General features: G+C 42.3%; 1 protein-coding gene across 1 annotated transcript; it reads right to left on the bottom strand.

Moving 5' to 3' along the window:
- Positions 1–227: 227 nt before the first annotated feature.
- Positions 228–17,599, bottom strand: LOC120716292 (zinc finger protein PLAGL2-like). The gene is made up of 2 exons (XM_040003763.1): positions 17,216–17,599; positions 228–6,007 (listed from the first exon to the last, which is right to left on the bottom strand). The coding sequence occupies exon 2, from the start codon at positions 5,614–5,616 to the stop codon at positions 4,318–4,320; it is 1,299 nt and encodes a 432-aa protein (XP_039859697.1). The 5' UTR covers positions 5,617–6,007; positions 17,216–17,599; the 3' UTR covers positions 228–4,317.
- Between the last annotated feature and the right edge of the window lie 495 nt (positions 17,600–18,094).

Genomic DNA, 18,094 nt, shown 5'->3' with positions numbered 1-18,094 from the left:
TAAATAAATAAATAAAAGAAAGAAAGTCAAAGGAGCTTGCAAAGAAAAGCGTCGCTTTTCTTTGCAAGCTCCTTTGACTACGATGACCTGGATGACTGAGAACCTTCACAGACATAAATAAAAGAAACACATTTTATGTAGCATCAAGTCAGTTAAATTTCTGAAATATTTATCTGGTCAGTTAAGTAGGAGAGGGAGCTATTAAACAGTTTCAGCTGCTTTGGTTGCACTAGAGGGGCGACAATGAGACAACTCTCAAAACACTAACGGTTTTTCAGGTCGGGCCACTAACTTTTTTTTGCCCACCCTAGTCGTTTCTGACTGTTTTTCACTATTTTTGTATTTGTCTAGGGTCAGTGTCACTATGGCAGCTATCATAGGCTCCAGCCCCAAATAGAAATGCTGCACCTGTAAGAACCTCCCCCCAAAACATACAGCTCAAAAATATTAAAATGCACAGATGCATAATTTAACAATCTTCTTGTAGAGTGTGAGTGTGAGAGAGAGATAGAAAGTGTCTGTATGTGTTTTTGTCATGAAATGTACTTAAAAATTAGGGGGGGAAGCCGCAATACAGCACAACACAGGGCTGATATGGTACTATGAGGTCTTTAACTATGAGATCTCGTGGGAAAACCAAAATGCATCATTACAAACCATCTGGGAATTGTTAGTCTGCTTTATCGGGAGCAACAAAGGTACATACAGGAAGAAGGTGCTTTGTTCTGGACTATTTGAGAACACAGAGCCTATATGATCATTTCACAGCTAGTTACCGCATACAGATCTTGGCACATCTATATTACCTTGCTGCATCCCAGAATGCAAAGCATACTGGCTCAAACTTGTAGTGTACACTTGGTAGTTGGTTTGACTCTACATTAATATTTAATGTATTGACAATAGTCATATTTTAAAATGACATTTTGATGGGATTAACAGAAATATCTGAAAAACTTCTGGCTTTAAGGCCACAGATTCTGCCTTCTTATGCTTGTATTTAAGTGTAATTCACTCACTAATAAAAAGTAAACTAAATCTGGTTTAAAAATAATCTATAGGTAGCGTCAGCATGCAGAAGACCAGCACAGTTACTATCCTATTCACCTTGTTTCTGTATACAAATACAGCTTACATGAAGGTACTCCAAGTCTGGTTAAATACACATACTCCAACTTTGCAATTTGATTTCCATAAAAATGCACATAGACACAGACAGTGTAAATCTAAAGATTTTATTTTGTATGACTTTATGTTCAGATAATTAGAAAATGACAACTCCTTTTCTTGTCACAGTCTCCTAGTCTATTAAACTAGAATATAAATCCCTAAAGCAAAAAGTAACTAAGTTTAAGGTGGCTAAACCTGCACTGGACTGGCTCTCAAAGCCGGGCTAAATGCAGGCACCACAGTCATTAGTGAGGTGAAACCTTGTTTCTGCCCTTCTCCGCCATCAGTCTGAAGTGCGTTTGATCACATTTGCCATAGTTGCTTAAGCTACCTTTCCAGGGTGTACCCCGCCTCTCGGTCTACGGTAGCTGGGATAAGCTTCAGAGGCCGACAGAGCAGCGAGCAGTGCAACCAGTTGTAGTCACAGCTCAGGTGAAGACCATCTGTGTTCGCTGGCAAACTTTTCAAACATACATTCTCAAACAATTATGCCAAATTTGGGACAGCCTCTCTGTGGCTGTCCAGCTTATTGTTCTTCACACGTATCGTATGTAGAGTTCCATACGACTGTTGATTTTGTTTTGTGTTCTGGAGACTTATTAGATTTTTGATCAATCTGCTACGCTCACTGTAGGAACATTTATTTGGAATATTCCACGTCAGCACTCCCTTCAATTTCATCTCAGCATTCCAATAAAGAGTTGTGAAATTCCTTTAGACGGAGGCCTGATCCCTAACCAAAACAAGTGTTAAACAGGCTGAGGCACGAGCAGTGAACGCACAGGCTGTAGCATCAGCTGCAGCAGCTAGCTTCAATAAAAACTACAGAACTACAAAGTACATGTGCTTGTGACAAAAATAAAACTACACAGAGAAGTTTCTCTGCAGTTAGATGGACAGTTTCCCGTCTCATCTGAGGTAGTAAATAAGTAGAAATATCATTAAAGGCAAGTACAGAAATGACTCTCCAATATAGCACTCAAGCCCACGTGTATACGCAGGCCGTCAGAATGACTTCTGAATAATTCCCCTTCTTCAGTGCTAAAAACTGCTTCATGTTAAAACAATTTCTAATGATTGCTGCAAAAGTTACGTGACAATGTAGAGGTAGAAGGTTTGAATTATGTCTGCAACTACATAAAGAACAAATTTACCTTTAAAGTTTCAATATAATGGCACCAAAAGAGTCCAAACAACTAAAAGCAAACAGAAATAAAGCAGAAAGCCACAGTTCCAGGTCTGAGGTACACATCAAATTCAAACTTTTTGAGAATTGACCTAAGTGCTTCAACCCAGTCACGAGATTAGACACTCTTAGAGAGGCACAACAGTAGCATTTTAAGACAATGTGAAGCCTGGCACAGTGCTAATTAGAGGGGTTTATGAATGAAGGTTGAGGAAAGAGTCATCTAAATGACTCCCTCTCTAAAGATCACATCAGTCACTTCACACCAGTTGAAGACTTAAAACCATTCCACCAGCCCTGACACATTGGGTGAATGTCAGGTAACTGGGTCTGTTACTGGAGGCTTCTTGTTTTCCTGTGACACCATCCACTCTTTAGCTGCTTCCCCATGTATCAGCAGCAAAGGTGAGACCAGGACAAGAGGGATGAAGGTGCTTATAGTGCTAATTTTATCAGATTCACAGAGTCCAGCACCACAGCCACTGAAGAACGGTGTTAATAGTAACAGTGAAATGGGTAGAAATGCTCCACATGGATGTTCGTGCTCGGTTCTAACGGTGCTCACATCCAGTGGTCCAGTTCAGAAAAAAGAAAACACAGGTAACAGGGTGGAATGTGAAGCTTCCTTCTGCTTAAATCAGTTCCCAGCTGCCCCACGTCAGGTCACGAAGCCAGGGCGGCCACCATCCAACCAATACTTCCTACCATTTCCAGCAATCCCTTGATTCACATGTGTACATTTAAAAGGTTTCTCGTCATGCTGTGGTCATTGCAGCAGCAGCCGCCAATGAGAAAAATAATATTAAGCTGACTTGAAAAAACACACCCAAACCTAGAAAACATGGGATCCAGTGGTTTGTTTAAATATTCCCCATAAATATGAAAGTAACAGATTTTTCTCTGTAATACTGCATCCTGTTCATACTGGTCGTTAAATGACACCTCAGTAATGTATTTCAGCCTCCTAAATGTCCATATTTTGTTTCTCCCTGCTAGTCTGTCCAGAGTGGAGGCCACTTTTCAGCCCCTCTGAGACAGGCTCCAGCAACCTGGACTCCGAGATGGTTTAAGAAACTGAATAGCTGGAGAACAAACTGTGATTCACCCAGTTGCTCTTTACAGGTAATCCATTGCTGCAACTCAAAAACAGAAATATTTGGAACAAAACAGATAGTACTGCACAATGAGTTCATTTTGCTCTAAGGAAACTTTGTCTTATCAGTTCCTATTGTGTCAAATATTCTGGTTCAGAGTCAGAACATTTCGAAACCCCATCGGTAACAGTGGAGCAGCCCCCCCATGTGTTTTGGCATGTCTTCGGTGAAAATAAAAAATAAAAGATTTATGACTAAATGTCCCTAAGCTTCTAAAAAGGGACTGTGTTAATGGTCACAAAGCTCATTCTATTTCATTTGTGCTTCATTTCCAGTAAGATGGATGAGATGTTTGATCTGACAGATATTTGTACAGGGTTGCTGAAACTTGAAGCAGACAAAATACGCTTCATTTTGAAAGACAATAACATGTGGATACATCGTATGAATGATGCACGGCATTGACAGGAAGCTGATCCAAATGTCAAACAAACAGGTGCTCTGAGGCTTAGTCTTTTCGGTAGTGCTTGCTCTCTATAATGCGCTAATGTTTTCACATCCACCTGAGTAAGGAAGGTGTCCGTTTCTCACAGATGACAGGCTCAGTGAGAGCAATGAGCAGCACCCGTATGAAGTGCATCTACTGTTTCTAGATGGAGAAGTACAAGTATATTTTGGTTGCAGTTAAAACATCTACACCTTCTTAAACATTCAAGCTTACTTTAAATAATGAGGTAATACTGCTGAGGTGATTTGTTGCGTTCAACAATATCTAAAACAAGAAATCTGTTTTACAGTAAAGACGCCGTTCCTTAATTTGACTATTTTCATGAACAAAGACATCGAGCACTGCGCGGGGACAGCTGCTTACTGCTGAAAGGCCTGGTAGTAATGAGGTAGGGAAGTGGATGTGCTCATAGCAGGACTGCTGTATGCCTGAGGTAGTTGGGTGTGGTTGTGGGGCCCAGGGCCCTGTGGTGCATTAGCCTGCGGAGACTGGAAGAAGGTGAACGGCCCTGGAGCCTGGGAGGACAGCCCGGTGGAAGAGGATGGAGAGCACGCGGTGGTGGTGGTGGTAGTTGGATAGCTCATCACTAAGCTTCCCATCCCCATGTGAGGGCTGTACGGTGGCAGGCTGAAAGGTAAGAAGCTCAGCAGGGGTCCCAGGTCCATGTTAGTGGTGCAGGACAGCTCAGCTGAGGGCACAGCAGGGCTCCTGGACATCAAGTGTGGGTCACCACCAGCACTCACCCCTTCAGCCAGAACGTCCCTCTGAGGGGAAGCAGAAGTAGAGCTAGAGGAGTTTACTGCACTCAGGTGAGGCGCAGGGGCACTCTGCAGGTCCAGCAGGAAGCTGTCCACGTCGCCACGAGGATATGAGGTAGAGCCGTGGTGCTGGTACCGTGGCATGTTGCTATAATGCTGCTGCTGCGGAGCTGCCGATGGTGCCAGGTGATGATGGTGGGGTTGGGAAGATTGAGAGGGCATGTGGCGAGCCACACCCATGCTCGAGGACAAGGAGCCTTGAATAAGGCCATGAGGTTGGCCCATGCCAGGGACAGGACTGGCCATGTGGTACGAGGAGTACATTTCCCTGGAAAAAGTCTCCATGGGCTCCTTGGAGACAGAGGCCATCTCAGTGGTGACTGGGCTGGGCTCCTCTTTTACTGGGCACATAGTGGAGGGGCTCGGTGTAGCCACAGGAGTGCTGGAACTGGGTGGCATCAACCCCGTCTCCTGGGCATGGCTCTTCTTCAAATGGCGAGTCAGGTGGTCTCTGCGGCCAAAGCGTTGGGCACAGCGCGGACACAGGAAGTCACGGCGTCCTGTGTGCACCACCGCGTGACGGCGCACATCCTTACGTGTGTAAAAACGGCGGTCGCATCTCTCACAGGAGTACTTCCTCTCTCTTACTGGCACCACAACATTAATGGTTCCCTCTGACGGTGGAGGCCTGTCAATATGGCCACCCAGGTGCTCCAGCAGGGAAGGAGCGACATCTGAGCAGGGCAGGGCTGCTGCAGCACTGTGAGCTGCCACGAGGTGGCGTCTGTAACCTAGCTGGGTGTTGTACTGCTTCCCACAGTCCTGGCAGTGAAAAAGCTGCCGAACGGCAGGATGGCTCTCCTGTGGCTGGCTCTTTAGATGGTCCTGCTGGTGGAACATGGTCTAATACAATGGTGGGTTTTGGCTGTGCTGCTCAGGGACTCTGGCCACGAGCCTGCGCTGATAAACACAAAACTCATGAGGAGACGGTACTATCAGCCCACGGAGTTCGGATCGTTTGTTAAAGTGCACGATAAATGCTAAGTGCTGTCTGACGGTCTCTTGCAGCAATGACTAGAGGTCTGTCCTGCCTTACTGGGGCAAGCCTGTGTCCAGCACTTGGTTTCTGTGACAGCAGCTGCCATAGCAACCCCAAAAGGGCTGTTGTGATGAGGAGCTTTGGAAGCTCAGACTGGGTCTGTGTGTTTCCTGAGAAATGTTCTTGTGTTGACCTGCAGTCTAATTTAGCATTCAGTAGCTGAATGACAGGAAGCCCGGCATCTTCACAGACCTGCAAAACAGAAAAGTGCAGGAAAATGCGTCAGTGTGTTCACATGAAACCTCTGGGCTTAGATGGTGTGCTGCAGACGTCACATGACAACTAGAACAACAACAATAATAGTAATAGTACCACTATATCACCAAAAGATGGTTCTCTCTGAGCTCAAACACTTAAAGCTACAACTGTTAAGTTATTAGACTACTGTTCTCGTTTGTACACACGCATGCACAGAGTTATCAAAGCAATTAAAACTGTTTTCTGTTTAGCTGATACATGCCTACTCGTGTATGCAGTGAGGTAATCATATACATGACATTGGCATTTGTCTTTCTTTACTGTGCCAGAATTTTAATAGTTTCAGAACACAAAAACAGGTAAATTATTTGTGCCAAAGGAGAAACAGTTTAGACATGAGCTGTCAGTAGAAGAAGGTTTGAGGGTTCACCTTTATTAGAGAACACATAGTGATAGCGCATAGACTAGACACAAACGCAGTGAGCGAGCAGAGGGAGACACCCAGCAAGGAGGCTCTAGTCAGGCTGAACGAGCACTGCTGCATCTAGCCATGCAGACATTTCTGCATCTTTGCCATTCAAAGACACGTGTATATGGTTTATTTTATGTAATATTAAATACTGAACTGTAAATTTTCAATAAGAAATTTTTTATTCAGGGGTTTCATAAAAGCCTTATTTTTAATATATTTATTACTACTTGGGAGAACGCACAAGGTTTAAGTCAATGTCAAAGAAAACTAAATAAACATGCAATCTAAACAAAATGCATCTTTACTGTGTCTTTTTGGAAGGCTTTATGAGTTTTGTTTATTTCTGTGTGTTTAAGTCTACAAGTGAATGAGTGAGTTTGTGTCTGTAAGCCCTTAAAGGAGAATGTGGTAGCTCCAATGAAGAGAAGCAAGCATATCAGCATTCTGAAGTTTGCCCTGTGCTTTGATGCAATGTTTCTGCGCTGTTGAAAACAAGACGTTATGATAGAGTAGACATTAATATTTACTGTCCAACCTAAAATCACTCAGGTCAGTGTGTATGTGAACACAATTTAACTGAGATAGTATTTTATATTATTTCATTTTCAATCTGAAAAAAAAAAAAGACATGAAAACCTTGAAATAAATTACACACCGTGCCCCATTTTTTGCCCGTTTGCTTCCACAATAAGGTGGCTGACATCAGCCTTCAGCAAACATGTATCAGACCACATTAAGAGTTTATCTGCATATCTTAATGCATCTTCTGGATGCTTACTGCAGATTTTTCTCTGTGTAAAACAAAGAGCGGTGGATGGAACAGCTACAAAGTTTGCTTGTCTTCATGTCGGAGTTTGTTGATCAGGTGCTTTGATGAAGAACTTGGCTAGTTTTTGCCAGCAAAGGTTTTAATGGTGATTACGGGAACAGCGCTAGTGTTTTGGACACGAGAAACACATTTTCTTTCACTCAAGCTGAGTTCACAAAGTATCAAAGCAAAGAATTTGTGTCTAAATTTTTTTTATAATTAAATTATTCGAAATACCCGATGAATCACTGCGGCCCTAGTTGCATGCCCACGTGAGGTTTTCAGACAAATTCATGTCGTGGTAGTCTACCATGACCACTGTGACCTGGATGACTAAGAACCTACACTGACATCTTAGGGATATTTCATTACAATGTTTTTGTTTTCGTTCAAGTTTTCTCTTTCATCCCTCCCATTTGCCCTTTTCCATGGTTTTCTTACTTCTTTCACTGCACCGATCACCTGTTTTCCTACACAGTCACAAACCACCCCCCTGATTTTTACACATCGGCATGGCACAATCACACACACACGCACTCAGTGTCAGCACATCCACTATAGCCTCACAGACAAGTACGTACATGCTCCATTCATCTATTCTCTTCCACTTATCCTTGCCAGGGTCGCAGGGGGGCTGAAGCCTATTCCAGCTGTCCTAGAGAGGAAGGGTACTCCCTGGACAGGTCGCCAGGCATCCGCAGGGTTAACACATAGAGACACACAACCACTCACACCTATGGGCAATTTAGAGTTTCCAGTTAACCTATCCCCACTAACTGCATGTCTTTGGACTGTGAGAGGAAGCCGGAGCGCCCGGAAAGAACCCATGCAAACATGGGAAGAACATGCAAACTCCACACAGAAAGACCCTGGCTTGATGGTGGAATTGAACTCACTGTTGCCTCACACCTCTTGGTGTAACAGTGCAAACCACAGTGCCACTGTGCTACCCTTACTCATTTCCATTAGTATTATTATACTCACAGTACATTCATAATGTAACAATGTAATATATCACTTGTTCTTGGGGGCGACCTCAACTTGGGACTAAATGAAGAAATTGACAGGAGCAAATTCAGGAGCAAAAAAAAAAAAAAAAAAAAAAAAAAAAAAAAAGACAACGACGACGATTGTACCGCATTTTGATCCGGGACGTAATCTGCATGAAAACAAGCGCTCACTCTTCCTGCTCAACAAATGACAAGGGCGGAGCCTTATACCACGTGATACAGAAGCTGTGCCGTGTGATGCTAAAATTAGCAGGGAAAAAAACAACGGAGAGCACGTCAGGGATGACGAGAAAGTGAAAGGAGAAAATCCGTCCCGGTCAACCACCCAAACATCAATAACGGGAACCTTATACAGCGCTTCCCTATACCCGTCGAACTCCCGCAGGCACAAAGAAATTACGGAGGCTATTACTTATCACCTGACCAAAGATATGGCTCCCATCAACACTGTGCAAAACGAGGGATTTAGGAAAATGATCAACACCCTATACAAACGCTACACAGTGCTGTCCCGCAACTATTTTTCTATTGTTGCACTACCTGCTCTATACACGCAGTGTCGAGCAACGGTGGAGACGGAATTACAAGCAGTACAACATTTTGCGGCAACAACAAAACGTGAGACATTTGTTGTTTTTATGTTTATTTATTGTTTTTATGTTCAGTCTCAACTGTTACGAAGTTGATGTGCAGTTAATAAGTGCAATAAATATTTATACTGGAAAAGAAAATCGTGAGAAAATCGTGATCTCAATTCTAAGCCAAAAAATTCGGGATTCTCATTTTATGCAAAATCGTGCAGCCCCAATTGATGTCATCGATTATGCTGATGAATCGTTGCAGCCCAAGTGGAAAGTTAAAGTTTTTGTACCACAAAATGTTTATGCAAATTGGAGATGGTTGAGCAAACAGCCCAAATTGATTTGAGATGGAGTGACTCAATTAGGTGGTGAGGCACAGAGAAAGTGAGGCACAGAAAAATTAGATTGGATAAATAACATTTTTGTACAGAAAGGAAGCCAGCTAATGTGTCTCTCTATGAATCTCTGTGAATGTTGGATAGAAACCACTTAAGCATAGAAAAAAGTGCTTATATAAATGAGTGTATGAGGCATGTTGTATAAAGCACTTTGAGTGCTCAGGTAGAGAAGAAATTGAGGTAGACTCCAATTACCAAAAGGGACAGAGAGCACAAGGATGTCAAACATCTAGGGTTGCAAAATTCCCGGAATTTTCAAAGATGGAATCTTTCCATGGGAATTAACGGGAATTTATGGGAATAAACTGGGAATTTTCAAAATTGAAGGTTGGCTCTTCTTAGGGAACTTAAATATAGTTGAGCAAAGTATATTTTAGCATAATATTGACAAAAACAAACAAATGCAATTCAAATACACTTGAATATCCATGCCATTCCTTAATCACATGTACAGAGCACATGCTTGCTGCATGGCTATTGAGACCACCTACTGGCACTGTGCATGCCTCCATCACATGTACACATGGACCACACTATTATGGGAAAATATATTCATTAAATGTTTAAATTGTAAATATCACATAAAATGTATTAATCTGGTAGATAGCAATCTGATAAGATGCTAAATAAAATGCTAGCATCTGTTAGATGCTAAATAAGCCATAGCCCAGTATAACATAAAGAAGATGCTAGCTTCCTCATTTGGCTGTTTTGTTTTGAAGATCATTCCAGTTGTTTAGCTAGCCTTACTATTTATATCTGTTTATTATCATATTGCAATTGTATTATTACGAACTCTTGCATTGCATTAGCATTTTTACAAGCTCTTGTTTTATTTTACAGAAAAATGCCATGTGCGCTATCTGATGTGTGGAGATATTTTACACCAGCTAATGTACAAGGGAAATCTGTATATATGTATAAGTATTGTGATAAGACGTACGTGAAGAATGCCACAAAAATGCAGCAGCACATTGCAAAGTGCAAAAAAATTCCTCAAGGCCCAACACATGCAGCAGCCAGGAGTTCCACTCAAGGGGGAAATGAATCTGTTTCAGCTGTATCAGAGTCAGATACCCACTCATCAGCTCCTGGTCCCTCTGGCATCAGAGGATTCTTTGATTTTATGGATGACACTAGCCAGAAAAACGCAGATGAGTGTTTCGCTCGTGCAATCTATGCAGCTGGCTCACCCCTGATGCTGACATCCAATGTGTACTGGAAGAGATTTTTGAATGTTCTCTGACCAGCATACATTCCCCCAACCAGACATGCATTGTCTACTCATCTACTGGATGAAGAGTTCAGTCAAGTTCAAGAAAAGGTGAAACAGATTTCAGTCATCTCTGATGGATGGTCCAATATCAGGGGACAAGGAATTATTAACTACATAATCACCACTCCTCAGCCTGTGTTCTACAAGACTGTAGACACAAAGGAAAACAGACACACAGGCCAATACATTGCAGATGAGCTAAAAGTGATCATCAATGACCTTGGACCAGATAAGGTTTTTGCACTGGTCACTGACAACGCAGCCAACATGAAGGTTGCCTGGGCACATGTGGAGGAGACCTACCCTCATATAACTACTATTGGCTGTGCTGCCCATACACTAAATCTTCTCCTAAAGACATAATGGCACTAAAAACAATGGACACTCTGAATAACAGAGCGAAGCAAGTTCTGAAATATGTTAAAGGCAAACAAGTAACATCCGCTACATTTCTGTCAAAGCAAAAGGAAAAGAACAAGAGTACTACACTGAAGCTTCCCAGCATAACGCGATGGGGTGGTGTTGTTATCATGTTTGACAGCCTTCTGGAGGGAAAGGAGTCTCTGCAAGAGATTGCCATATCCCAGTCTGTAGGCATCGACAGTGACATCAAGAAGGTCATCTTGGATGATGTGTTCTGGGAAAGAGTATCTAGCAGTCAGAAAATCCTCAAACCTATTGCAGCAGCAATAGCGAAGATAGAGGGGGATGGTGCCATCTTGTCAGATGTCCAGTGCCTTTTTGCAGAACTCAAAGAAGAAATCCAGACAATTCTGCCCACTTCCCTACTACTGAAAGCAGAGGAAACGGCTGTGGTCAAGTCATTGGAACAGCGGAGGGAGTTGGAACAGCGGAGGGAGCATGCACTGGCTGCAGCAGCATACATGCTGGACCCCAAATATGACAAGGGCATACTTTCTGGGGAAGAGATCAACGGTGCCTATGCGGTCATTACAGCCATGTCTGACCACCTGGGTCTCGATAAAGGCAAAGTTCTAGGCAGTTTGGCAAAGTATCGAACAAAGCAAGGCCTTTGGAAAGGAGATGGAATACGGCAGTCATGGCAGCACATATCTGCAGCCACCTGGTGGAAGGGACTATGTGAATCTGAGGCCCTTGCACCTGTAGCCTCCATCCTCCTCCAAATCCCACCATCATCAGCCGCCTCTGAGCGCAACTGGTCACTGTTTGGGAACACCCACACAAAGGTTCGCAACAGGCTCACAAATGTGAGAGTGGAAAAGCTGGTCGGCATTCGGGCAAACCTACGGCTCTTTGAGCCTGACACAGAGCCATCCTCAACAAGGCTGGAAAGTGACACTGAAGAGGAAGACTCAGAGTTGGATGCTGAGGAAGTGGACATGTTGTTGGATGATGATGAAGTCCAGGAAGAATCTATTGACTGAGCAAAAATGAGAAAAGAGGATTGCTTGAAGGAAGATTTGCATGTTTAATGGGACGTTTTGGAGGATAAGTGGCATTTTTCATTTAACCTTTTGAATGGGACTTTGTGGAGATTTTTGGACAGGGGGCATTTTTGAATGAGCGGGGTTAGGGGATGGTAATATTGAACTCAACATTTCTGTTTTTATTCATCCATGAAACAAGTTACTGAAACGTGTTCTATTCTACTGTACTTACAAATAAATCTGTTGAAATATCTGTTGAAAACATTTTGCATGGAGGTTTTCTTATGATTTCTGTTTATATTTATGCTTGGAAATAATATATTCCCAGTTAGTTCTCCTAAATTCCCATTAATTTCCATAATTCCCATTATTTCCATGGAAAGTTTCCAATATGGAATATTTCCAAAATTCCCAAGCTTAACTTACCATGGAAATTTACCAGAAACTTTTCGGAAATTTACCGGAAATTTTCCGCCCCTTTGCAACCCTACAAACATCTGTCAATTCGTAAGCTCAAAGTCTTGATTTTTTTTTCCACCTTGAAAATAATCAACAATTCTTTAATGAGGTCTTACAAAATTGTGCTTGTTCATGCCGTGAATGTGTCACAAGTGTTGCAAAGATTAGGCTTTAACCTCCTAAGACCCAAACTCTTTCATGGCATGCATTTTTAATTTTTCTTTGGCATTTTTGGTTGATTGGGACCTGATGAATGTAAAAACAAAGAATTACCAGATTTTTTTTTTTTTACCTATTTTTTGTTTCTGAGAAAAATGAGATCCACATATGAGGACATTCGTTTTAAATTTTGATAGAACAGTGGCAGTATAATGTCCTTGTAAGTGGATATCAGGCCCGTCTAGAGAAAAATTAAGTATTTTGGTCTAGACAACCCAAAATGTGATGTCCACATATGTGGACACCAGGTCCTAGGAGGTTAACTAACCTAACTTTTTAGATAAAAACAAGATGACAATGATGGCTGACTGCTATCCTTATTCAGTATCACCTGACTCTAATATAAGCAAGTTAACCAATCCTTTTTTGCCCTCAACTATATTTATTACTGACCATTTCCCTAAATAAATTCATGAATGGACGGGTGTTGTTTATTTTTAATATTCAACAATTAGTTGGATTTTAATCTTGATCACAATTTTGGCTTTCTACAATTAAATGGACATGATGGAGCGATACTAAAAATGAGTGTTCCAAATACAGAACAAAGCAGAAGAAAATCAAGCACTCCCTCAGACAGCCCCTGATGACATGCCTGCTTGTGCCAATTAGAGCTGTCCCCTGCAACATGCAGCATGAAGATTCCTGGACTAGTCTGGACGAGTAACACTATGTACAAAGACAGATAAACAACCAAATTCACACGTCTGACACAGCAGAAGCTGAAGAGATTGTCCCTCAATGTGGATCATTATCTGTTGTTTAGACATACTGTGGCCATACTGGGAAAGTGACACTAAGCAAGACCAAATGATATGCAAAGCATGCTATGGAGTTTTGTCTGCACTGCAAAACAACAACTAATCCAACAACAACAACAACAACAACAAACCCCTGAAAACACACAATAAAGTGCAGTATGAATGCATGAAGACCAAGAAAAACAGTGCAACAAGATCAAAGTGAAAGGTGTGCTATCCTGATTGCATTTGGGTAAAATGCGCCCAGCTACCTCACTGACCTCCTCAATCTGTACACTCCTTGTCGTGCATTAAGATCATCAGGTCAATTACTCCTGGCCCAACCTAAGTTTAGACTAAAGACCAGAGGCGATCGTGCCTTTGCTTCAGCTGCACCCAACCTTTGGAATAGCCTCCCTGCTTCTATTCGAGCCTTGGACTCTATCCAATCCTTTAAATGAAAGCATATCTACAGTGGGGCAAAAAAGTATTTAGTCAGCCACCGATTGTGCAAGTTCCCCCACCTAAAATGATGACAGAGGTCAGTAATTTGCACCAGAGGTACACTTCAACTGTGAGAGACAGAATGTGAAAAAAAAATCCATGAATTCACATGGTAGGATTTGTAAAGAATTTATTCGTAAATCAGGGTGGAAAATAAGTATTTGGTCAATAACAAAAATACAACTCAATACTTTGTAACATAACCTTTGTTGGCAATAACAGAGGTCAAACGTTTACTATAGGTCTTTACCAGGTTTGCACACACAGTAGCTGGTATTTTGGCCCATTCCTCCATGCAGATCTTCTCGAGAGCAGTGATGTTTTGGGGCTGTCGCCGAGCAACACGGACTTTCAACTCCCGCCACAGATTTTCTATGGGGTTGAGGTCTGGAGACTGGCTAGGCCACTCCAGGACTTTCAAATGCTTCTTACGGAGCCACTCCTTTGTTGCCCGGGCGGTGTGTTTTGGATCATTGTCATGTTGGAAGACCCAGCCTCGTTTCATCTTCAAAGTTCTCACTGATGGAAGGAGGTTTTGGCTCAAAATCTCACGATACATGGCCCCATTCATTCTGTCCTTAACACGGATCAGTCGTCCTGTCCCCTTGGCAGAAAAACAGCCCCATAGCATGATGTTTCCACCCCCATGCTTCACAGTAGGTATGGTGTTCTTGGGATGCAACTCAGTATTCTTCTTCCTCCAAACACGACGAGTTGAGTTTATACCAAAAAGTTCTACTTTGGTTTCATCTGACCACATGACATTCTCCCAATCCTCTGCTGTATCATCCATGTGCTCTCTGGCAAACTTCAGACGGGCCTGGACATGCACTGGCTTCAGCAGCGGAACACGTCTGGCACTGCGGGATTTGATTCCCTGCCGTTGTAGTGTGTTACTGATGGTGACCTTTGTTACTTTGGTCCCAGCTCTCTGCAGGTCATTCACCAGGTCCCCCCGTGTGGTTCTGGGATCTTTGCTCACTGTTCTCATGATCATTTTGACCCCACGGGATGAGATCTTGCATGGAGCCCCAGATCGAGGGAGATTATCAGTGGTCTTGTATGTCTTCCATTTTCTGATGATTGCTCCCACAGTTGATTTTTTCACACCAAGCTGCTTGCCTATTGTAGATTCACTCTTCCCAGTCTGGTGCAGGTCTACAATACTTTTCCTGGTGTCCTTCGAAAGCTCTTTGGTCTTGGCCATGGCGGAGTTTGGAGTCTGACTGTTTGAGGCTGTGGACAGGTGTCTTTTATACAGATGATGAGTTCAAACAGGTGCCATTCATACAGGTAACGAGTGGGGGACAGAGAAGCTTCTTACAGAAGACGTTACAGGTCTGTGAGAGCCAGAGATTTTCCTTGTTTGAGGTGACCAAATACTTATTTTCCACCCTAATTTACGAATAAATTCTTTACAAATCCTACCATGTGGATTCATGGATTTTTTTTTTTCACATTCTGTCTCTCACAGTTGAAGTGTACCTCTGGTGCAAATTACTGACCTCTGTCATCATTTTAAGTGGGGGAACTTGCACAATCGGTGGCTGACTAAATACTTTTTTGCCCCACTGTATTTGACTTGGCTTTCCTGACCAGTTAATACCCTTTTAAATCTTTTAAATTTTAAACTTTTAACTCTTTTATTAAATTGTATTAAATTTATTATTTCATTATTCATTTTACTGCTGTTTTTGTCTTCTTAGCAGATTTTGTATTTATCTAACTCTTCTGGTCTGTTAGTGCCTCTATCCTGTCTGTGCTAGTGCCCGATTTGTACCCTGTTATTGACTTATGCTGACTCTCCATATTACTGTGAAGCACTTTGGTGTGCCTTCGGGTTTTTAAATGCGCTATATAAATAAAACAGTATTGTATTGTATTGTATTGTACTGTAAAATCTTTTCATTTATACTTTTTTTCTTCTATGAGATGCACTTAATTTGTTTAAATGGACAGGATCTTGCTTTATGCAAAGATTTCTGCAAAAATGAAAAATGTGAATGCAGTGTTTATGACATGGAAATAAAAACATTTTTGTCACCAAATTCAATGAGTAATTGTCAAAAATAACTGCAATCGAAGTACTGATAAAAATAATTGTGATAATCATTTTGGCCATAATCATGGAGCCCTACTACTCGCAATGTGTTGATGTAAAAGTGATTATGGCTGCTACTTATGACTTATTAGGAAGCTCACAGATTATTCTCTTTATGTTATTCTCACATTCACATTTGTGAGCGTGTTTGGAAATGTGGCTATGGGGTCAAAGCCTGTGATCAGTCATCTCCGTCAGCCTAAACCAGTGGCCACTGCGTGTGCGTTTACATGTTTGGGCCCGTTAGCGCAGTAATAACCAAACGTTTGCTATATAACTTCTCTAGTTAGTACATGCAGTTTTACTGTCAAGTGCATCATTAAGTTCACTTGACACATACAAATTCACGAGCAGGCTTTGGTGCTGGGCTAACTGCTTTTACTCTGTGCAGAGAATAAGTCACGGTTTTTTGTTTCCATTTAAAGCATTTAAACCGTGATGTTAGACTAAATATTTTATTCCCACGTATAAAAATGTGTGTTCACTTTCAATAATGTTGTTGGTAAATATATTTTTAAAGCGTTAGAATTCACCAATGCTTATTTTCATAACTCTCGCTCAGTTTCATTTGTTTAGCTGACACTGTGACTGGGAGAAAGTTGGTGCTTTTCCACGATGCTCGCTGAACACGAGGTCCCCGTTCTTCAAACTTGGACAGAGGCACTGAATGAAGCTGACACGAAAAGTAGCGCCGGGATATCGCAGTGCCATCTTGTGGGTCCTAAGTATTGAGCTGCAATCAAATTAATTTCTGCCTAATAACTTTCAGTTCCTGAACTCAACTATTAAGTACCTTCCTGGTGAAGGAGCCAAACTGATGAGTTGACGAGCGCCGGGAAACTGAGCCCACGCAGCTTTGTGGACTGACAAGAGGGGGGGCGGGTGAACAGGGTCATTACCACATCGGGCTAAATATGACCGCTAGCCTGCCTGCGTTTACAACATTCGGCGGTGGATGTGAAATCAGGTTTAGTACTTGTGTATTACCATGTTTATTGGGTCTATAATACACGTGCTTTATATCAGGGACATCCACAGACTGGTGTCAGTGCAGCTAAGGATGAAGTCCCGATATTAACCGAGCCAACAAGCTGATTAAACAACAAAAGATGAACGCTTCACTAACTTGCGTCGGAGTTTGTCTCGCAGGAGCTAACTCACATACTTTGCCCAGCAGCGTTAAACTCCAGCTCGGCCGATCAGACGAGGGATCGGTGGTACTTACCGACTGAGCCTAGGTCCACCTCTCCGTCCAGCCTCCGCTCCGACTCCATGTCGACATTTTGCAACAAGTTTAAAGGTGTTTGTTGGACTTCGGGCCTTGACTGCTGGGCGCCGCGCTGGAAGCCAGGCATTCTGGGAGAGTGACGTCACACGGATTTAGAACTGTAGAAAACGGGCTGTGAACACACACACACGCGGAGATTCAGAATCGCGCTGCTTTTGATGTGACCACTGTTGACAATTTAAACGTAGAACTCACTGAGCAGTGTTCCTGAGTTTGTTACTTTTAAACTAGGCATCATTGTTAGAGCATAGTTGGCACAATCTTCAGTCCTAAAAATAGGAATCATTTAAATATTGCCCCAGCAAAATGCCCTGTTGGTGCCCATGTGGGGCTACTGTGAGCAGTTCCCCACAGTGGACAGTTCACTGGTCAGGGCTCTTGGACGCCAATTCGAAGTGTTCTACTGTGTGTTTTTTGTTTTGTTTTTTATCTAGGTATGGTTTTACTGTATTGCCACTGGTTTTGGTATCATAGTCATGTTGAAAAATTAGCTGTTGCCACTCAGATGCTTTCCATGTAGTATTGCACGGTGCATGAAACTTTGACAATGCTTATATCTATTTATAATTCCATCAATTTTGACAAGATCTCCAACAACTTTTTAAATAGACTGACAATGAGGTGGAGTTGTTGCTGCCAGTAACACAAAAGTACAAAGTTGCAAAAGCGAGTGAGAATTAAAGAATTTGAAGAAAAGCTATGTGGAGCATGTACGAACTGATATTAATCTTTAATAGGGCTGTCAAAGTTGAGATCAAACAAAACAACTGCCTCCGCCATCTTAGTTTAATTGGTCACATGACTGCATCGTATGAC

Source organism: Simochromis diagramma, unplaced genomic scaffold (assembly GCF_900408965.1).
Source record: "Simochromis diagramma unplaced genomic scaffold, fSimDia1.1 OVJJ01000466.1, whole genome shotgun sequence".
Taxonomy (NCBI): domain Eukaryota; kingdom Metazoa; phylum Chordata; class Actinopteri; order Cichliformes; family Cichlidae; genus Simochromis; species Simochromis diagramma.
This window is presented reverse-complemented; position numbering and strand designations above follow the sequence as displayed.